We start from the raw sequence: 23,085 nt of genomic DNA on the forward strand, positions 1-23,085 counted from the left end.
GCGTTAATCTCAGGAACCACTGGTCCGATTTGAAAAATTCTTTCAGTGTTGGATAGTACATTTATCGAGGAAGGCTATAGGCTATATTATATTATCAATAACATTAGGGATCCTTACTAAAAGTCCAATTTAGAATCAAATGCGTTGTAGGGGGTTAGATACAACATGCAGTACACGTACGAAGTGTGTGTTGACAATGCCGCAGGCGCTAAAAGTTTTATATATATATATATATATATATATATATATATATATATATATATATATATATATAAAAGCGAAATACCACTCACTAACTCACTCATCACGAGATCTCTAAAACTATACACCCGATTGACTTTAAATTTAGCATAGTTACTCATTTTGTGATGTAGACGCTCACTAAGAACGGATTCTGCGGAAATCCGATCCCAAGGGGAGTTTCGGGGGCGTAATATATCAAAATTTCCAGTTTTTGGTAGGAAATCACCATGGCAACGGCTGTTGCTTTGTTGATGCTTCATTCGTCTTTATGGCAACGACTATTTAATTGTTAGTGCAGTCCTCATCACCTTTGAAATTTTGCGGGTACTTTAAATATCAAAGATTGCCCTTTTTTTCAAGTATATATATTTTACAGACTTGAAACTTCACAGTAATGTTCCTTATGTTACGCAGGATGACATTTTCCGAAAATTAGATCCCATGGGTGGTTAAAACCAGGCAACAGTGGGTACTTTGTCTGCATGAGAATAGGATTTTGCATTGTTCATGCCTTCTGCGTCTTCATGTCAACGGGCATCGCGCGACAGTGGTGTACCCACAAGGAGGGGCATGTATAATGAGCGGCGCAAGAGTGATCTGCCTGTAGACTGCCGCAGCGAAGTACGGGTACATCAGTTGTACGTTGCGTGCACGAGTCGGGAAACCATCGGTGCTATTCATTTTCTCTCCGGTACATTATACAGCATTGTAATAAATTTTCACTGAATTTTTTTTATTTACCATTACTGTAAATGGGAGATGTGGCTTAATATTTTCCTTTAGTATAGCCGTGCGAAGCCAGGTCGGGCAGCTAGTATTTCCTAACCTGTAAGGTGTGATACGTGGACCGTCCACAAGAGAAGCGCGTGGTGTTCGGTGGTGCAGGTGTCGTCCAGCTTCGAGTTCGACCTGTACGACCTGGACTGGGCCGTGTTCGCCACGCACATGCGCGAGGCCATCAAGCTCATGCCCGTGTTCGAGACGGCGGGCATCAAGAGCACCGTGTGCGGCCCAGAGAGCTTCACTCCCGACCACAAGCCAATCATGGGTGAGTTCTGCGCAGCACTCCTAGCTTTCCACAAGGGCGCAGCCAGGGGGGGGGGGGTGTTTAGGGATCTAACCCCCCCTCCCCCCTTAGCCACAATTATTTTTCTTATCTGAAAGCAGGTTAGCTAAAAGCCCGGGTGTCTTACTGCTATCACCGGCCACTGCACTGGAGGGGAAGAGTAAGCGAGCCCTACCGATTCTCCTTCCCTTCCCCCTACCCGTGTCACGAGCAGAAGCTATAAGGTTGTGACGCCGTGACGGGTCCCAAGCTTTCAAATATCTTACACCTACTGTATTTAACCAGCGCGGTAATTATAAGCAGGTGGTGACTGGGTAACTCTTCAAGCTAAAGCTAATTATTGTTTCCAGGAATAGGCCAGTTCTGCCGAAACCCAACCATTTTTATTCCTTTTTTTTTGTTTTGTATTGTCGAGCTTCGAAAATGATTTATGATTTTGAGTGGACGTGGACAAGGCACTTGGATTGATTAAAATATCTTTAATTATTTTCTTACTTCATCACTGAAACAATTTTTTTATTAAACGTTAATAATATTTTTACCATTACAATATTTAAAGTTAAGTACCGAAAACTGGTCAAATAGCACTATTTTACACCTTAAAATCCAAATTTTTCCAGGGGAGGACCCCCGGACCCCCCGCTTTAATAGGTGTTGGGTTTCCATGGCTTTCTTTGTGTGATAGTACGATTGACTATAGAAGTCGCCAAGCCATAAAAAAAATATTTCACTTTTTAATTTAGTAGCACTGCCCGACACGAGATGGCATTGTAATCACTTCGACAAGCTGGTGGTGCCGTTGTGCAGTGGCTAGGGAAAGTAATCATCCATTCATAATTTCGTGATATTTTTTTTATTGGAAATAAAGCTCGCTGGTTTCATGAATGGCCCTAGAGGAAAAAAATACCACGGAAAAAGTTGCCCGCATTCTCCGTGGGGTATCTGAGGTCATGTTAAATGGCTTGACCTTTCTTAATTCACATTTTGCGAATTATTTTATACTTACAACGAGAGAACATCAATTACTAATATTACTTGTGTCATGCTATTTGAGTGTGCTGGTTGTTTAATCCAACATTGATTTAAAGAACCAAACTATGAGGTGGGCAATAAAAACTTCAAGGGTTGAAGACCTTTAAAAATTTTCATTATATAATAAAAAAATCCTAAACTTTCTACATGTCAGTAGTATATATTGGCCGGTCCGAGGACAGGCTTCTAGGCTGGTTCCGACCGCCATCTTGGATTGTGACGACACAACGGCCATCTTGGATGACCTTGATTGTGCGCAGGGAAGGAACGATGGCTAATAGAGCTGTATTACAACTGTGGGTACATAAAAGATGTATGTATAGTTGTGAGGAGCATTCACGTGGGACCTTCCTGCGGCTACAGTCACTATTGTGCGTAGTTGTTGTGTGGTGTGCGCAGGGGAGGAACTATGGCCAACAGAGCTGTATTGCAACTGTGGGTTCATGATAGTTGTGAGGACCATGCGCTGGGGAGATACCCAGAGTGTTGGCCTGTATCACAGCTGCGACTACAGTCACTATTGTGCATAGTTGTTGTGTGGTGTGCGCAGGGGAGGAACTATGGCCAACAGAGCTGTATTGCAACTGTGGGTTCATGATAGTTGTGAGGACCATGCGCTGGGGAGATACCCAGAGTGTTGGCCTGTATCACAGCTGCGACTACAGTCACTATTGTGCATAGTTGTTGTGTGGTGTGCTCAGGGGAGGAACTATGGCCAACAGAGCTGTATTGCAACTGTGGGTTCATGATAGTTGTGAGGACCATGCACTGGGGAGATACCCAGGGTGTTGGCCTGTATCACAGCCGCGACTACAGTCACTATTGTGCATAGTTGTTGTGTGGTGTGCGCAGGGGAGGAACTATGGCCAACAGAGCTGTATTGCAACTGTGGGTTCATGATAGTTGTGAGGACCATGCACTGGGGAGATACCCAGGGTGTTGGCCTGTATCACAGCCGCGACTACAGTCACTATTGTGCATAGTGTTTGTGTGGTGTGCGCAGGGGAGGAACTATGGCCAACAGAGCTGTATTGCAACTGTGGGTTCATGATAGTTGTGAGGACCATGCACTGGGGAGATACCCAGGGTGTTGGCCTGTATCACAGCTGCGACTACAGTCACTATTGTGCATAGTTGTTGTGTGGTGTGCGCAGGGGAGGAACTATGGCCAACAGAGCTGTATTGCAACTGTGGGTTCATGATAGTTGTGAGGACCATGCGCTGGGGAGATACCCAGAGTGTTGGCCTGTATCACAGCTGCGACTACAGTCACTATTGTGCATAGTTGTTGTGTGGTGTGCGCAGGGGAGGAACTATGGCCAACAGAGCTGTATTGCAACTGTGGGTTCATGATAGTTGTGAGGACCATGCACTGGGGAGATACCCAGGGTGTTGGCCTGTATCACAGCCGCGACTACAGTCACTATTGTGCATAGTGTTTGTGTGGTGTGCGCAGGGGAGGAACTATGGCCAACAGAGCTGTATTGCAACTGTGGGTTCATGATAGTTGTGAGGACCATGCACTGGGGAGATACCCAGGGTGTTGGCCTGTATCACAGCTGCGACTACAGTCACTATTGTGCATAGTTGTTGTGTGGTGTGCTCAGGGGAGGAACTATGGCCAACAGAGCTGTATTGCAACTGTGGGTTCATGATAGTTGTGAGGACCATGCACTGGGGAGATACCCAGGGTGTTGGCCTGTATCACAGCCGTGACTACAGTCACTATTGTGCATAGTTGTGTGGTGTGCGCAGGGGAGGAACTATGGCCAACGGAGCTGTATTGCAACTGTGGGTTCATGATAGTTGTGAGGACCATACACTGGGGAGATACCCAGGGTGTTGGCCTGTATCACAGCTGCGACTACAGTCACTATTGTGCATAGTTGTTGTGTGGTGTGCTCAGGGGAGGAACTATGGCCAACAGAGCTGTATTGCAACTGTGGGTTCATGATAGTTGTGAGGACCATGCACTGGGGAGATACCCAGGGTGTTGGCCTGTATCACAGCTGCGACTACAGTCACTATTGTGCATAGGTGTTGTGTGGTGTGCTCAGGGGAGGAACTATGGCCAACAGAGCTGTATTGCAACTGTGGGTTCATGATAGTTGTGAGGACCATGCACTGGGGAGATACCCAGGGTGTTGGCCTGTATCACAGCCGTGACTACAGTCACTATTGTGCATAGTTGTTGTGTGGTGTGCTCAGGGGAGGAACTATGGCCAACAGAGCTGTATTGCAACTGTGGGTTCATGATAGTTGTGAGGACCATGCACTGGGGAGATACCCAGGGTGTTGGCCTGTATCACAGCTGCGACTACAGACACTATTGTGCGTAGTTGTTGTGTGGTGTGCGCAGGGGAGGAACTATGGCCAACAGAGCTGTATTGCAACTGTGGGTTCATGATAGTTGTGAGGACCATGCGCTGGGGAGATACCCAGGGTGTTGGCCTGTATCACAGCTGCGACTACAGTCACTATTGTGCATAGTTGTTGTGTGGTGTGCTCAGGGGAGGAACTATGGCCAACAGAGCTGTATTGCAACTGTGGGTTCATGATAGTTGTGAGGACCATGCACTGGGGAGATACCCAGGGTGTTGGCCTGTATCACAGCCGCGACTACAGTCACTATTGTGCATAGTTGTTGTGTGGTGTGCTCAGGGGAGGAACTATGGCCAACAGAGCTGTATTGCAACTGTGGGTTCATGATAGTTGTGAGGACCATGCACTGGGGAGATACCCAGAGTGTTGGCCTGTATCACAGCCGCGACTACAGTCACTATTGTGCATAGTTGTTGTGTGGTGTGCGCAGGGGAGGAACTATGGCCAACGGAGCTGTATTGCAACTGTGGGTTCATGATAGTTGTGAGGACCATGCACTGGGGAGATAGCCAGGGTGTTGGCCTGTATCACAGCTGCGACTACAGTCACTATTGTGCGTAGTTGTTGTGTGGTGTGCGCAGGGGAGGAACTATGGCCAACAGAGCTGTATTGCAACTGTGGGTTCATGATAGTTGTGAGGACCATGCGCTGGGGAGATACCCAGGGTGTTGGCCTGTATCACAGCTGCGACTACAGTCACTATTGTGCGTAGTTGTTGTGTGGTGTGCGCAGGGGAGGAACTATGGCCAACAGAGCTGTATTGCAACTGTGGGTTCATGATAGTTGTGAGGACCATGCGCTGGGGAGATACCCAGGGTGTTGGCCTGTATCACAGCTGCGACTACAGTCACTATTGTGCGTAGTTGTTGTGTGGTGTGCGCAGGGGAGGAACTATGGCCAACAGAGCTGTATTGCAACTGTGGGTTCATGATAGTTGTGAGGACCATGCACTGGGGAGATACCCAGGGTGTTGGCCTGTATCACAGCTGCGACTACAGTCACTATTGTGCGTAGTTGTTGTGTGGTGTGCGCAGGGGAGGAACTATGGCCAACAGAGCTGTATTGCAACTGTGGGTTCATGATAGTTGTGAGGACCATGCGCTGGGGAGATACCCAGGGTGTTGGCCTGTATCACAGCTGCGACTACAGTCACTATTGTGCATAGTTGTTGTGTGGTGTGCTCAGGGGAGGAACTATGGCCAACAGAGCTGTATTGCAACTGTGGGTTCATGATAGTTGTGAGGACCATGCACTGGGGAGATACCCAGGGTGTTGGCCTGTATCACAGCCGTGACTACAGTCACTATTGTGCGTAGTTGTTGTGTTGTGCGCAGGGGAGGAACTATGGCCAACAGAGCTGTATTGCAACTGTGGGTTCATGATAGTTGTGAGGACCATGCGCTGGGGAGATACCCAGGGTGTTGGCCTGTATCACAGCTGCGACTACAGTCACTATTGTGCATAGTTGTTGTGTGGTGTGCTCAGGGGAGGAACTATGGCCAACAGAGCTGTATTGCAACTGTGGGTTCATGATAGTTGTGAGGACCATGCACTGGGGAGATAACCAGAGTGTTGGCCTGTATCACAGCCGCGACTACAGTCACTATTGTGCATAGTTGTTGTGTGGTGTGCGCAGGGGAGGAACTATGGCCAACGGAGCTGTATTGCAACTGTGGGTTCATGATAGTTGTGAGGACCATGCACTGGGGAGATAGCCAGGGTGTTGGCCTGTATCACAGCTGCGACTACAGTCACTATTGTGCGTAGTTGTTGTGTGGTGTGCGCAGGGGAGGAACTATGGCCAACAGAGCTGTATTGCAACTGTGGGTTCATGATAGTTGTGAGGACCATGCGCTGGGGAGATACCCAGGGTGTTGGCCTGTATCACAGCTGCGACTACAGTCACTATTGTGCATAGTTGTTGTGTGGTGTGCTCAGGGGAGGAACTATGGCCAACAGAGCTGTATTGCAACTGTGGGTTCATGATAGTTGTGAGGACCATGCACTGGGGAGATACCCAGGGTGTTGGCCTGTATCACAGCTGCGACTACAGTCACTATTGTGCATAGTTGTTGTGTGGTGTGCGCAGGGGAGGAACTATGGCCAACGGAGCTGTATTGCAACTGTGGGTTCATGATAGTTGTGAGGACCATGCACTCGGGAGATACCCAGGGTGTTGGCCTGTATCACAGCCGCGACTACAGTCACTATTGTGCATAGTTGTTGTGTGGTGTGCTCAGGGGAGGAACTATGGCCAACAGAGCTGTATTGCAACTGTGGGTTCATGATAGTTGTGAGGACCATGCACTGGGGAGATACCCAGGGTGTTGGCCTGTACCACAGCTGCGACTACAGTCACTATTGTGCATAGTTGTTGTGTGGTGTGCTCAGGGGTGGAACTATGGCCAACAGAGCTGTATTGCAACTGTGGGTTCATGATAGTTGTGAGGACCATGCACTGGGGAGATACCCAGAGTGTTGGCCTGTATCACAGCTGCGACTACAGTCACTATTGTGCATAGTTGTTGTGTGGTGTGCTCAGGGGAGGAACTATGGCCAACAGAGCTGTATTGCAACTGTGGGTTCATGATAGTTGTGAGGACCATGCACTGGGGAGATACCCAGGGTGTTGGCCTGTATCACAGCCGCGACTACAGTCACTATTGTGCGTAGTTGTTGTGTGGTGTGCGCAGGGGAGGAACTATGGCCAACGGAGCTGTATTGCAACTGTGGGTTCATGATAGTTGTGAGGACCATGCACTGGGGAGATACCCAGGGTGTTGGCCTGTATCACAGCCGCGACTACAGTCACTATTGTGCGTAGTTGTTGTGTGGTGTGCGCAGGGGAGGAACTATGGCCAACGGAGCTGTATTGCAACTGTGGGTTCATGATAGTTGTGAGGACCATGCACTGGGGAGATACCCAGGGTGTTGGCCTGTATCACAGCCGCGACTACAGTCACTATTGTGCGTAGTTGTTGTGTGGTGTGCGCAGGGGAGGAACTATGGCCAACGGAGCTGTATTGCAACTGTGGGTTCATGATAGTTGTGAGGACCATGCACTGGGGAGATACCCAGGGTGTTGGCCTGTATCACAGCCGCGACTACAGTCACTATTGTGCATAGTTGTTGTGTGGTGTGCGCAGGGGAGGAACTATGGCCAACGGAGCTGTATTGCATCTGTGGGTTCATGATAGTTGTGAGGACCATGCACCGGGGAGATACCCAGGGTGTTGGCCTGTACCACAGCTGCGACTACAGTCACTGCTGTTGTGTGTGGCTAGTGCGAGGAACAATAGCGAGCGCAGATATCGCAGCAGTGTCGCCCGGTGTGCGCAGGCGAGGACCCCAGGCTGCTCGGGCTGTACCACAGCTGCGGCTACAACTCGGCCGGCATGATGCTGGGCGGCGGCTGCGGGGAGCAGATCGCCCAGTGGATCGTGCACGGCCGTCCTGACCTGCACATGTTCAACTACGATATACGGTACGACACACTCCGCTGCTGTCTGCTGTCCAGGCGTCAAGAACTACAACTGCCATGCATTACTTTCATGGAAGGAGTAGTCATGTAGAGAGTATTTGATTTACTTAGCTATATAATTTTTTTCTTTTTTCTGATGGGTGTTTCATATAAAAGTAGGTATATATTTAAAACCCTGCTTAGTTTTAAACACCATGAATGTTTAGGATTTTAATTTTTCGGGTACATTGTAGGTGGTAAAAGCATACTAATAACGTGTAAATTTGCCGCAATTGTCAGTTAAAAGTTGGGGTGTTGATAATGCGGATCACAATCATACTAGGATCTCCAATATGAAAGCATGTTTTAAATGTTAAGTGTGTATTTAAGTTAAGAATTTTCGTTTCCTATACATTTTAATCTTCAAGAAATTGTATTTTTTTTTCCAATGTTATTTTAAATTCAAGAATACATTTTAATCTAACAAAGTTAGGGTTCGTGTCTGGGCTCACCGATTTGGCTTAAACTGTGTGAGTAGAAGCAGGCAGGTACCTCTTTCCACATCCTATAATATCTTGTCTGAGTGGGCCCTAGGAAGTTATAAAAAGCTCTTTAAATATTTTAAAGTAGTATATAAGATATATTAGGTAGATTTTGAAGAATCTTATAATAGGAATAGGAATAACAATTAAAAAAAGTTGAGAAGGTAATTAGGAAAAATATATTATATACGAAGCACCCATTTAATACAATATTCCACTAATACTAGCACCGTTAGTTCGCAGGCTGCCGCGAGCTTCACTAAGCCAACGAGATATGACAAGGATAAGAATGATTGCTAGACCGTGGTATTATCTTTTGATTACACCTGGGATTCTAAACCAGGGTTAATATTCTGAATATTAAATGAATAATATTGTTTTGCAGCTAATGTATCAGTATTGTTACAATTTTAAAATATATTGAAATTCTAACTTATTATTTATTATATTTAATTTGAATACTGTTTTTCATATGTCAGTAAAGCTCTCGTTACAGCGCACAGTTTAGATATGTACCTTGATGGCACCAATTGAGGAGGTACTTAAAATCCACATTTTTATTGTTTGACAGCAAAGGTTTGTAAAGGTCATGAACAAGAAGGTGGAGATTAAGAGCTACAATGAATACTGATTGTTATCGGCGTTGCTGAAAATCGTAGAATTTCGCTGATACTAGAGATTTTAAATTATATTTTAATTTTTATATGAGTTTCTAATTAACAGTTCATATTAGTACCTATCGTGTCTGACAACACACTGTTATCTCCTGCAGCGACTCGAAAAGAGTTTCCAAAGGAGATAGGGTGGGTTTTTTTTCTTGCGAAGAAACTTAAACAGTTTTGTGTACAAGACGCTTTTCTTGGTTATTATATGGCACACAACAAACATGCAAACTTGGAACTGATTCGTCACCCTTTGCTTCAATAGCTGAAACAGGTTACCTGCAAATGGCTGACGATCTCTGTGAACATAAATTACAACACTTTTAATTTGATGCAATAATCTCGAAATAACAACAAATAATAATACTGACATTTAGCGATTATCTTAGCTATGGCAACAAAATATGTAATTTTTGGTATACAATATTCTTTGAATTCAATTACTGTTACTTCCTGAATTCCAAACTAAACTTAACTTTCCTCGATTTTACACAATCTTTATCTGATACATAATTTAAAACATAACCTTGACTATGACATAGACCAACGCCGTGAGTTTGTGTCCGCCCTCTATTTTTATTATATTTAACTTTGAAGTCAAATCCTAGTGGCGCTTTCGCCTACACACTATTTGAGGCGCGGCCAACTCGTCATGTTTCTATTTCTGGTTATCTGGCGTGTCAGTCCTGTCTCTATCAATTCCTTAGTCTATTTACAAAGACAATTCCGGGTACATCTGTCAACGCTACCTATAAACCCTTCTTTGCCGTATGCGGACGATGTAGATGTTGACTTCCACTCTCGCAGCGCCGACTCGCTCCTTCTCCACTTGCTGAGCGAGTGTCCCTAAACAAAAGTCTTCTGCCTTCAATATTTTTCTTCAGGGGGTATTTGCCCACCCCTGAGGACTTCAAATTTGACTAGCAGCTTTTCACAAAATTACTCGTCGAGCGAGTTGCTACTCGCTCCTGGCGAGTAATGGTGGCGAGTCGTGACGTCTGAGGCTAAGTCCGTTTCTTCTTATTACGTCGTCTGCGGCTAAGTCCCGGTACCGTGGGAAAAGTTAAAGTTCCACTTACTGCTTGTTGAAATTCGGCTAAGTCCCACCTCGGCTGCTGATGGAGGTGATAGACTCCGGAGTTCACGGCGCGGCCTCCGCAGGCAGAGTCCGGTTGGTGTCTGTCTCTCGAGACGGAGCAGCGATTCCCTTCTGCCCCAAGTGCAGATTCTTCTAAGTTGGCAGCCTCGTGTTGTCGTGACGTTCCGGGCGTCGTGGGCGATGGCGGCAGCGTGACGATCTGTTGTCTTCTTGGTAGCGGTGATAAGCCGAAGCCTCTGGCTGGCAGCCAGGCACCTTCTGCTTGCTGCTTGCTAACACACCCGTATTTATACCCGGCGAACCCAGCCTGACATCATCAAGTGACAATTAGCACAGACTTGAAGTGACATCATCTAGAGCCAATCAGCGCTCCGTGCGCTGTTGCTAAGGGCCTCGTCGCCTGAGAATCTCGGGTTTCCTGGGGCCTAGGAGTTATGCAACCCCTTAGACTCCCGAGTATTGCAGTTGTCCTGCCTTTTGGGGAATTCTCGTTAGGTAGGATTTTCCTACCATAACAACACAGACAGATAATTTTTGGGCAAATGCAAGTTCATTGCCACGACATAACATTTGTGTGTATACCTATGATATGTGGGAATATTATGGTGAGTTTTGAACATATAATAGTGATGCCAGCTATATTTCAACCAATTTAAATAATGTTTGCAAACTTAAATGTTGGTTTCTGATGACCATAGCCTCAGACAACATTACATCTAAATCAATTTGCTAACAGAAGCCTTTTTCGAGATCAGTAATTATATTATTCGAAAAACGCTGATAGATGTTGACAATCCCAGCTATATTCATTTAAAGTTTAGTCATGTGCCAATTAATGCATTAACATTTGTTTCATCCTTGAGATATTTTGTGTGCCATCTACATAGTTTATATCAAGTAAAACATGACTCTTGATGAATCATGTGTCCTACATAATCCCTATATTATAATATAGTTAGTTTTAGGAATACCATACTAAAATAAATTTACTGTTTTTTTTATCTATAACAAGTTTAATAATTTATCATAAAATCAAATTTTTATTGTGTGTGATATTATTTAAGTATCTGTTTACAGTTGTATTGTTATGTATGCATTTATTAATATTAATAACAGCTTTAAAGCTTACCAAATTGGATTTAAGATATTTGTTACTATTACTGGTAATAAATATATTACAAAAGGGTCTACATAGATCATAGTACACTCACTGGTTGAATTTAATATGTTTGAAAAATCCATTATACTGTTATTTGTTCATAAATAACACATTTTTTTTTTAAATTTTGGTTCAGGCTTTCTATAACTACTGTGCATATACCTAGTTAGCAAATTATGCCATAAGTGAGCATGCCCTACGCTACGCAGATGTTAACAATCCTCACCAGCAACTTCCACTAGATTGACTGGTTGTTTGCAGGCGCTTCATGCCAGAACAGACCAGAGACAAGGCTTGGGTCACTGAGAGGTCGCATGAAAGTTACGCTAAAAACTACAGCATAGTCTTCCCACATGACGAGCCACTCGCCGGCCGAAATAAAAGGAAAGATCCATTCCATGAGGTAAGATTTATATTATTTTTCACTGAATTTAAGTTTGATAATTGGTATTTAATTTTGTTAGTGGACTTCGAGATTCTTCCTGAGTGAAACATTATTTATGTTGAAAAAATTAAAAAAAAGACAAGTCTATTTGTGTTTGGTATTGAAGGCTGCACCCGTATAGGCTATTCTGTGTTACTGTGGTGTACAGCTACAACTATTGACTTGATGTAATCTTTTGGACATACGCCATTGCTAAGCACTATATTGTGTTTGTTTCGTCTTTTCGTCTTGTCGTGTTTTTGTCTCGTTTCAACTGTTGTGCAGAATTTTTTTTTTGGGTTCAATATTTTTGTGCTGTCATCATTTGTGGTTTTTTTTTCGTTCTGTAAGTCAATTTTTCTTTGTTTTTTCTTTGTTTGTTGACCATATTCCTGTTATGGAATAATATGTGATTTTTATATCCTGTTGACAAAAGCATTTTTTTTTGCTTAATTTGTGTTTTTTGTCTTTTGGGTATTTTTTAGTTTTCTTCAACAGAAAAAGTGCTTAGCAATGGCGTATGTCCAAAAGATTACATCAAGTCATGCACTCCCATTGTACAAATCTTTCAAAGATAATAGCTACAACTATTACTGTTAAATGCAGCAAGCATGCAAGCTCTACATTGAGGAATGCTTTTTAGCAAATTGTTATAACTAAAGTACTGTGTTTATTACCTGTTCATTCCCATGTTTTACTCAAAATAACGCCTATCTTCTTTTATTGCACTTTGTCACCACTCATGCTGTATACGTTCGATGCGAGGATATTTTCACTTAAATCAGACGGGTGTGAATCGACACTGCCGAGACTGTTGTCTTAGTAGGGAAGCAGTGGGACAAGAAACCGATGCAAGTTGTAGGAGACTCTGGCAGGGCTGCGGTTTTTTTGAGGAGCGGCCAGATGGATTGTTGAAGAAACTTGGTTGATGTCATGTGCGGGGAATAAGGATGGGTAGCACGATTGTTGCTGGACGAGCAGAAGGCACGGCAAGTGAGCCGGGGCTGTCATGCTTGCAGGAGCTGCTGGCGAGAGGGTGCTTTTTCGAGGAGCGGCAGGGCTGGGAGCGACCCGGCTGGTTCACCACAGGAGGCCCCGCCCCCGTGCCCCCCTACGACTGGTACGGGGCCTACGGCACTCCCCACAACAACGGCTCCAGCTACGTGCGACACCTCACTGCAGACTACACCTTCGGCTTCCCACAGAACCATTCCATCGTACGTTATATATAGCCTTGAGTAATATAGGTGTGCTCAGAGTCTGGTTGGTTGGCTTTATGGCGAACAATCTTATTCTGTAAGACACCGAAGTTGGTAGTAGTATGGGAACGATCCATGAAAGTGTAAGGTTTACCGTTGAGGTTCCTCTAGGCCCTGGATCTGATTGGGTAGGATTCGTACTTGGTAGTGGTGCTCCGATCGCTTGGAGCAGAAATACAATTGTGCTTTAGAATACAGCTAGGTTATTTACTATGATTATAAGTAGGGGCATGCAGATTTCGCGGAAAAGATTTCGGGAATAGATGAAAGTTAAAAAACTGTAGCACCGTCTGTGTTTCGTGATTTGGAGAGTTTCTCCCAGGTAGGCATATCGATTGTAACAACAACCAATCACAGTGATTCAGTGCGGAAGTAAACGCGTCCTGAGTGGCTCAGTCAGATAAGGCACAATGACTTCTCTTGCAAACGGCCGCCAATCACAAGGAAGAAACCGCTGGTGCGGGTATACCTTGTTGCAGTCTAATAAGTGTTCAGATCTTTTCGCGAAAAATGGCTGCCCCTAATTACAAGCATTTGAGATCATACATTTTACTGTTTGTAAATAAAAGTACATGTAGTTACATTTTTTTTTTACTTATTACAGTGGAAGGTGTTTAATCTGGTACATACATGTCCGGCCATGCTGGATTGCCGATTTTGCTGAATTATACACGGAAATATGATGGAAATATCAAAAGTGAAAATGTAAATATGATATGTAACCCGCTAGAAAACTGTACTGAAATGAAAACACAAAAGTAGCAATCAACTCTGAACAAACCCAAAAGGTCAAGAGCAGAACAAATTTGCCCAACATATCTAAACGCAAGCAGCTTGTTTGGTGCAGGATTACATTATGTGCAGGATCATAGAATGCTGGATAGAAAAAAAAACCTTTCACTGTGCTCTTTATTTAAAATTAACAGATATATTTTAAATATTGCTGTGCACGCATTTCTCTTTTAGTGTCTTTTTATACGTGTTCAAAAAATAAGTAAAAGTGTTGTGTGGTTGTACATTTTAAATAATTAAATTACCATAAAAAGTTTGTGTTCTATGACCTTATGTGTTTATAATGGTGATATTCCCCCCCCCCCCATAGTTGTGACATCTACTATAGCAGTGATTGAAGACAGTTTATGAGGATACGAAATCATTCTCATGTATGTGTAGTGCTTATTTTGAAAGATGGTATTAAATGTTGCTTTTTTGCATTCCACTTTCAGATCTGAAGTAAAACAAGCGCGTGAATGCTCTGCTGTCACACGCTCATTCTCCATGCACGTTGCTTTAGATCGGAGAGGAGTGCTTGGCGTGCCGAGAGCAAGTGGCGCTGTTCGACATGTCGTACTTCTGCAAGCTGTACCTGAGCGGGCCGGAGGCCCAGCAGGCTGCTGATTGGCTGTTCACCGCCAACACTCGCCGTCCGTTCGGCAGGACCGTCTACACCTGCATCTTGAACTCGAGGGCGGGGGTCGAAGGAGACGTCACGGTCAGCGTGATCAAGACTGGGAATGGAGGCTTAGTAGATCCTATTTTCAAGGTGAGTGCTGATTACCACGTGTCATTGCAGAGTTATTACTTCTTGCATGGAAACTCATAAATGTCACAGCAGAAGAGTGGGACTGAGGGATCTACACTCAGGATTGTGGCTTAAGAATAAAAATGAAACCCTGCGAAAATGCATCCTCAATTGCATGTATGGGACCAGAAATGGTGAATGGTCGGAATCTGTAAGCAGATGCGATTGAAGTCTTTCTGGGAGGTTCGACTGCTGAGCCCCGGTGTCTGGTCCCAAGGGCCTCTCATAGTGAATGAGGTTAGGCCTACGGTAATGGTAAGGACTGGGAATGGCGCCGGCGTGTACGGGGGCAACCGGGCCTAAATAAAAGGGGCTTTAAGCCACTCGACTAGGTGTGATACGTGCCTCCTAGTTCAGGGGTCAGTGGAGGTACCGAGGTAATCCCGAGGTCCTCCAGCCCATGTCTAACCAGGGCCTTCTGCGGTCGCCGCCAGAGTGGTCCAGGCACGTCTGGGCCTTAACCGGCTGTACACCTGTCGGGCCGAGGTACGGCAGGTCGGAGGGTAGTCTTAGGTGACAAGGACATACAGTGGCGTGACTCTGAACCGTGGCGGTTGGTTGGCTTTAAGGCGAACAGTCTTATGCCATAAGACACCGAAGTTGGTAGTAGTATGGGAACGATCCATGAAAGTGTAAGGTTTACCATTGAGGTTCCTCTAGGCCCTGGATCTGATTGGGTAGGATACGTACAATGTAGTGGTGATCCGATCGCTTGAAGCAGGCTCTGAGGGTTCCCTAGCCCGATGCGGAGTCGATGTGGTGAGCGACGACACAGCTCCGGTACTAGCCTGGACAGCTAGCAGAAGTTGGATAGGACCTCCACTGGACCACGGGTTCGCTGGGTGTTTTGAGGTGTCCCAGTGTGATGTGGGAGATCGGGTTAGGCGCCATCAGTGCCGATAATGTCAAAGGGCTATGTCTGGTAAGCTGAGTGAGGTGCGGGGCTGAGGCAGTGACTATGGTGGGTTGTTGGCCCCAGCCGCTGGACATAGCTGAAGCCCTAAAACCTTCCCGATCGAAAGGGAGGAGTAATCCCTTGACAGTTCTGTCTTACTTTACTTGCTCTGGAATTCAAAAATCGATCTGTAAGTTGACTCCCAATCTACCCTTAAAAGGAGGACAAACGAAGGTGCCGACCTATTGGTTGGAATACGATAAGACAATGTTTATCATTGCAGCTACCTTAGATTATAGAAACGTTTCAGGTTTTTCTAGTGTAATTGATTAGTTAAAGTCGTTTTAAAGATCCAAGTTAACTTTATGGATGGCACTTGTATGAAGCAATCACTTTCAAAACTGAACATTGTTTTCGTTTTAAAATACCATCAAACTGATCAATTAATTTATTGTTCAACTAACTACACAAAAATTTACACATTCATTTCAGCTGCCTGGTTATAGGCTGTAAAAAAATTAATAATAGGTACAGTACCTTTCATAAAAATTTTATTATAAATTCCATCACTTATTTTAATGAGTCTTTACGGTAATGTGTCTTTTGTATTTTCAGTTGTGAGCTGAAATCATTCATTTCTAAAAAAAAATCGTAGCAGAAACTTATAACCTTATTAAGAGTTGGAGAAAAACGTAGTGCTGCACACACGTGAAGTATCCAATGTTTGCCTGCCCTCTGCTCCTGCAGTTGTGTCTGAGGGACAGTACATACAGCGCGCCATGTGCCCGCAGGGTCGAGGCTTCTACATCGTCGCCGGCGGTGCGTCCGCCGCGCACACCTGGGCACACATTCACAGTGTGCTCTCCCACAAGGACTTCAATGTCAACCTGACCGACCTGACGGACAAGATGGGGATCCTCTCCTTGCAAGGACCGAACAGGTTAGCAGCTTCAAGGAAGCATTAACCCTTGCCACATTATTACACCTCTTGGTGACACCGTGCTGCCACCGTTTAGAGATTTCAGAGAGTTCCGCAGATGGTAGCACCATGGTCACACATTTCCATTCCAATCGAAATCCGTTCCATTTACGAAATTACTTTTCCCAAATGGCGTATACCCATAGATTAGATTTACACATCTAATTTACATTATCTGTGAACACACAATGGGTTGAGAAAGTGCTGGGCTGATAATGCCTGGTAGGTCTTGATGTTACATTTGTTTGAGCTTAAGGGTTGAGGCAAGTTTGTTTTGAGTTTGACATGACAGGAGAGCTTACAGTGTATTTTGTGAAAAAATTAAATTTAATAGGTCGATAAGGGTCATAACACTAGCAGGTATTGGAACATAGATCTTACATGCATGAGACAGAGTGAAAAAAAAAAAAAAAAAAAAAACAGGAACAAACATCAGAAACCAAAATTGTGGTCATTATGTCATCCAAGATGGTGACATCCAGCAGAACAAAAAATAATATGGTAGCAGAGACATCATCCAAGAAGTTGACCTCCAGCAAATAAAAACAATATGGCAGCTGTGATGTCATAAACCAAGTTGGCAACCATCAGCAGATGAACGCAAGTAGATGGCTGTGATATAATAATCCAAGATAGCGACATCCAGCAGACAAACAAGATTGCAGATGTGTTGTCATAATCCAAGATGGCGGAAGGTTTTTACCATAACGAAAAGTGCAACATTTGGAAGTGGGGTACTCTATTCCAAGATGGAGAAATTCAAGATGTCAACATTATAAATAGAAAAACGATGTCAAACAAGATTGTTGCTGGGGTCAAGGTCAAAGGTCAAGGTCATGCAATATAGCCACCATGATGTCACAATCCAAGATGGCAGTCGGCCGCCCCTCCGGCTTCCCCTGGTGAAGTTGTTCTCGGAGCCCCATTCAAATACTACTCACATGTGTACATCTATAGACAATTGTACTCTTGTTATTCAGTGCCATCGTTATCAAAATCGTAAACTGGAGCAGTTCGAAATACTATTATGCAAAAAAAAAAGTTTTTCTGTGATGTCCAATTGACCCCGTATTTTTTCGTTAGCAGGGAAGTGATATCTTTCTTCTTATCTGGTTTTATAGGATTACGTAAAGGAAGTGTTTGTAACATAGTGCCATTCCCCTTTTCTTCGTTTCTATAGTGATATGTTTATTTCATTCAAGTCAACTTTGTAAGTTGTTTGACATTTCACTTTGTACAGTACGTTGTAATTGATATGAAAATTTCTGATTTAATTTTTCTTCGTTTTCCTGATGCCAGATAGTTTCTTATAAACATCAAACAATTTTTTCACATCATAGAGCTTCCAGTGCTCCCCAAACTCCTTTAACATCACCCACTTCTGAATATAGTTCGTGGTACTCCTCTTTAGAAATAATTAAAGCTTGTCTTCTCAGGAATTTTTAACTCTGTCAAAAACAAACCTATATGCTGATAGCAAGCTCTGGCCTCGCATTGGAAAAAACATTTACTGGTGCTGAATTTTTAAGACAAACTCTAATATTTGTACAACATAGGAATTGCGATTTTGTGTACTACATCTATAACAAAATAAAATAACAGTTTGAACCCTTTACAAAATAAGGCTGTTCATATGATTTAACAGTGCTGATTCTTCTTATCTTGCCCCATGTCTGGCCAAATCTTCTGTCCAAGTATAAAAGGTTGGATTCCTTGAACACATACCAACAACATACAAAACATAGAGCCCTATCTGATGTGCATTGAATGCTTCTTGAAAATGTGTTTTTGGCAGAGGTTGAACTTGCTGTACATCAGAAAACAGTGTTAAAGTAGATGGAGGTATCTCGCTGGCAGAACTATAAAATGCACCGTAGTTTGTGAACTGTCTTCTCAGTAATCAAAGCCTGTTTCTTTAGGAGATCTGTTTAAGTATGTATATCATTTTTATAATCGTAAGCAGCAAGTGCATACATCTGATGCTGGAGATCTGAAGCCAATGTTGAAGTCCTTTCGAAAGATGTTTCAGAATATAACATATTTTGCATGGAGTTGTTTTTAGTCTTAATGTTATACATTTTGTGCAACCTGCTTATATTCACATCTTCGGGCAGGTATATTCAAATGGATTTTGTTCTGTTTTAGTGACTATCCGTAGCTTTCAGTCTTCCTACGTATTTCCTTACCTGTTCCCTTTCTGCCGTATCTAACTCACTTGGCTAGGTCAGCCTCGTAAAGGATACAGCAAAGAAGCGTCCGAGACCTTGGGCTCAATGGCATAGTGTTCTTGCACGCGTAGAGAGATAATCAGAGTAGAAATCATGCGTCGACTGGCTCATCTCTAGGCCGATAGACAAAAGCAGAAAACAAAGATCAAATAAATAACGAAAGGAACTGATTTTAAGTTTATATGAAAGAATACATACTTTCGGGGTCATTCCATCTTTTATACACATTCATACTTATCAGAATTTTCATCACATTAACTTATAACACATAAGCTTGGGGGCCCCGCAAGACAAAAAAGGTTAAAACATCGACCTGCTGCACTTGGGTACCCAAAGGCTTCTTGGAATGTATATATTTTTTAAATTAAATTTTGGATTGAATATAAAATTATTTACAAATATCAAATATCAAAAAATTATTTTAACATACAGTGCAATTTTTTTTTTCAATTCATTATAGAAGTCCAAAAAACCGGAGTTGGTAATGATTGTAAGTAATTGTGGCGTCTCACACACTAACTTGGCCCCTGTGGTGCAGAGGCGGGTTGTACGCAGCAGGGTGCTTGTTGCAGTCGCGCCCTCCTGCAGAGCCTCACGAACACCGACCTGGGCGACGGCAGCTTCCCGTACGGCAGCACGCGGCTGCTGGAGGTGGCGGGCCGCCTGTGCCGCGCGCTGCGGGTCAGCTTCGTGGGGGAGCTGGGCTGGGAGTTGCACGTGCCGCTTGACGCCTGCGCGGCCGTGTACTCGGCCGTGGTGCAGGAGGGCAGCAGGCACGGGCTCCGCCACGCCGGCTTCAGGGCGCTCTACTCGCTCAGCAACGAGGCAGGTGTGTATGCCTGACCGTGTACTCGGCCGTGGTGGAGGTGGACACAAGGCACTACATCCAGAATGATGACTTCAGAGTACTCAGTGTTTCCAGCGGCAACACGTGCAGCTTGTGTACTCGGACGTCGTGGAGGTGGAGAGAAGGCGTGACATCCAGCATGATGACTTCAAAATACTCAACTCGCTCAGAACCAGGAACGTGGTTGCTTCTAGCAGCAACACGTGCAGCTTGTGTTGGTATTCCTTGACTGTGTTCTCACCCGTGGTTGGAGGTGGAGAGAAGACAGGACATCCATCATCTGCTTAGGTTCCCAATGGTCCAGAAACGATAATTAAATTGCTTGTGTTGTCATTTGTTGAAATATAAGTACGGGGCCCGTATTGTTAGTATATAACATAATTGAACACTTAAATTTCGAGATTTTTAACACAGTTGAATCACGCGAGTCTGCCATCTTTTCGAGATTTATGAGAGTTTCGCAGATGGTAGCACCATGGTTACACATTTCCATTCCAATAGAAAGTCGTTCCATTTACGAAATTAATCCTCCCAAATGGCATATACCGAGAGCATGGATTTACACATCAAATTTGTAATATCTATGAACACACAACTGTTTGAGAAAGTGCTGGGCTGATAATGCCCTGTAGGTCTTGATGTTAAACTTGTTTGAGATTAAGGGCTGAGGCAAGTTTGTGGTGTTTTTGACATGACAGGTGAGCTTCTTGATCATAGTGGGCTGTAAGCAACCTGATACAAAACAATTGTTGTAGTGCATTGTTATACTCATGGGTTTTTATACCCAGATAAAAAAAAATTCTGTGAAACTAATTTATAGTTTAAGGATGTTAATAATGCATCATCACATTTCTGGGGCTGTGTGTGTATTTATAATGCTGTGAAATTAGAATCACTTAATTGCAGGCAATGTCTATTGGCTGGTACAGTGTCATGTTCCTGTTCTACTGATTTTTAGACTATGTTTGCACAGTTAAAACATTTGCTGTTTGCTTATATATAGTCGCTTGAGGTCTAGGCAATTCAAACCTGACTTTTTTGCAAATGAGGAAATATGACGGATGCTGCCGTAAGAAAGCTTAGATTTTCTTGGGTGGTTCCCATTCACTCGACCGGTTTCTTCCCGCAATGCCCCATCTCATCGCAGTACATTGGTTTGAAGAGTGGTCGCAGTGTGGCGTGCCCACCAGTTTCTTCCCGCAATGCCCCACCTCATGACGGCACAGTGGTTTGGAGAGTGGCCGCAGTGTGGCGTGCCCACCAGTTTCTTCCAGCAATGCCCCATCTCATCATGGCACAGTTGTTTGGCGTATGGCCGCAGTGTGGCTTGTCACCGGTTTCTTCCTGCAATGCCCCATCTCATCACGGCACAGTGGTTTGGCGGATGGTCGCAGTGTGGCGTGCCCACCAGTTTCTCCCCGCAATGCCTCATCTCATCATGGCACAGTGGTTCGGTGGATGAACGAAGTGTGGCGTGGCCACCGGTTTCTTCCAGCAATGCCCCATCTCATCATGGCACAGTGGTTCGGAAAGTGGCCACAGTGTGGTGTGTCACCAGTTTCTCCCCGCGATGCCCTATCTCATCACGGCACAGTGGTTCGGAGAGTGGTCGCAGTGTGGTGTGTCACCGGTTTCTCCCCGCGATGCCTCATCTCATCACGGCACAGTGGTTCGGAGAGTGGCCGCAGTGTGGTGTGTCACCAGTTTCTCCCCGCGATGCCCCATCTCATGACGGCACAGTAGTTCGGAGAGTGGTCGCAGTGTGGTGTGTCACCGGTTTCTCCCCGCGATGCCCCATCTCATCATGGCACAGTGGTTCGGAGAGTGGCCGCAGTGTGGTGTGTCACCGGTTTCTCCCCGCGATGCCCCATCTCATCGTGCCACAGTGGTTCGGAGAGTGGCCGCAGTGTTACGTGCCCCGCAGGAACGCACCTGTGGCACGCGGACCTGCGCTCCGACGACAACCCCCTGGAGGCGAGCCTGCAGTTCACGTGCCGCGCCGACGGGGACTACCTGGGGCGGCGGGCGCTGGACGCCGCGAGGCGGCAGGGCGTCAAGAAGAGGCTCGCCTACCTGCAGCTGCGCGAGTGAGTGGCAACACGGTGGGGCATGGGCGAGCAAGGCAATAACACTCCCTTTCATCCCTTGCACTAATAACGTGGTCCTATAAAAATTAGCTTTGGACCAAGGTTTAAGATGATATAAAATGGTTTCAAATAAATTGAAACAAATTTTATACTAAGGAAGTTTTGATTTTTTAAATTCCAACTACCGTTTTATGGTAATAATTCTATTCATCATAATTGTTTTAGTCAATTTTTTAGAAGTTTAGGATTAATAAAAAATATTAAAATGGAATTGTTAATTTATCTATTAAAAAGTACTTTTTTTTTAATTTCAACCTTTTTTATTATGGGAGTTATAGTGATTATTCGGTTGTTTAAAAAGAACCCTTCCTCTTTTAAACCCATTTGGTTGAATACAGCCTATTAACGAACTCGATCGAGATTTTTCATTAAGATACTTAATGTAACAGTTTGGAAATGATTTGTGAAAAATTACGGTAGTTATTGTGTCCATAAAATAGTTTTATATGTGTATAAACCGTTTAGTTGACAACGGTTTGTGGGGTCTATAGACTTACGAACACACACACACACATATATATATATATACATACACACGCATATATGTGTATAAACCGTTTAGTTGACAACGGTTTGTAGGGTCTATAGACAAACGAAAAACTAGGTATATAAAAAATTTCCGGAAATCGGACCATGATAACAGCTACAGTAACTAGTATTTCTTCGAAAAATACCTAATAATCACTATCATTACTGAAAATATATCGAAAATCACTACTTATTTACTTAGTCACTATATCTCACTCGCTGATAGACAAAGTCTAGTATGCTAGGCGCTTGTTCACGTGACACGAGTTTCCAACCATCAAAACCAAAGAGGTAAACACAATACATATTGAAGTGAAACCATAAAGTTTATGAATATTTTTTCAATGGTTTCGTGTGGTGGGCGGTTTTCTATTTTGAACGTGTTAACGTATTTCGTTTCTCAGGCAACCTTGGTGTTCTGGGGAAGCATTCTTTTCATAGACGAGAGAGCCAAAACCCGAAGTTCCCCGAAGTTCATGCTTGCTTTTTTTTCCTCCGTATCTTTAATGTAGCTATCCCAACCAAATCAACCGTCCACGATGTTTTAAAGT

At 44.2% G+C, this 23,085-nt stretch overlaps 1 protein-coding gene across 2 annotated transcripts in view; it reads left to right on the forward strand.

The window, feature by feature from the left end:
* LOC134536721 (sarcosine dehydrogenase, mitochondrial) overlaps window positions 1-23,085 on the forward strand; it is a 48,091-nt gene that overhangs the window by 22,585 nt on the left and 2,421 nt on the right. For both annotated transcript variants that reach the window (XM_063376599.1, XM_063376598.1), the window contains exons 8-15: window positions 1,129-1,291; window positions 8,063-8,207; window positions 11,907-12,048; window positions 13,089-13,286; window positions 14,623-14,871; window positions 16,597-16,745; window positions 19,585-19,841; window positions 21,784-21,946. In XM_063376599.1, coding sequence (XP_063232669.1) covers window positions 1,129-1,291; window positions 8,063-8,207; window positions 11,907-12,048; window positions 13,089-13,286; window positions 14,623-14,871; window positions 16,597-16,745; window positions 19,585-19,841; window positions 21,784-21,946 — 1,466 coding nt within the window. The remainder of the gene's footprint in view (window positions 1-1,128; window positions 1,292-8,062; window positions 8,208-11,906; window positions 12,049-13,088; window positions 13,287-14,622; window positions 14,872-16,596; window positions 16,746-19,584; window positions 19,842-21,783; window positions 21,947-23,085) is intronic.

Source organism: Bacillus rossius, chromosome 11, assembly GCF_032445375.1.
Source record: "Bacillus rossius redtenbacheri isolate Brsri chromosome 11, Brsri_v3, whole genome shotgun sequence".
Lineage (NCBI taxonomy): Eukaryota > Metazoa > Arthropoda > Insecta > Phasmatodea > Bacillidae > Bacillus > Bacillus rossius.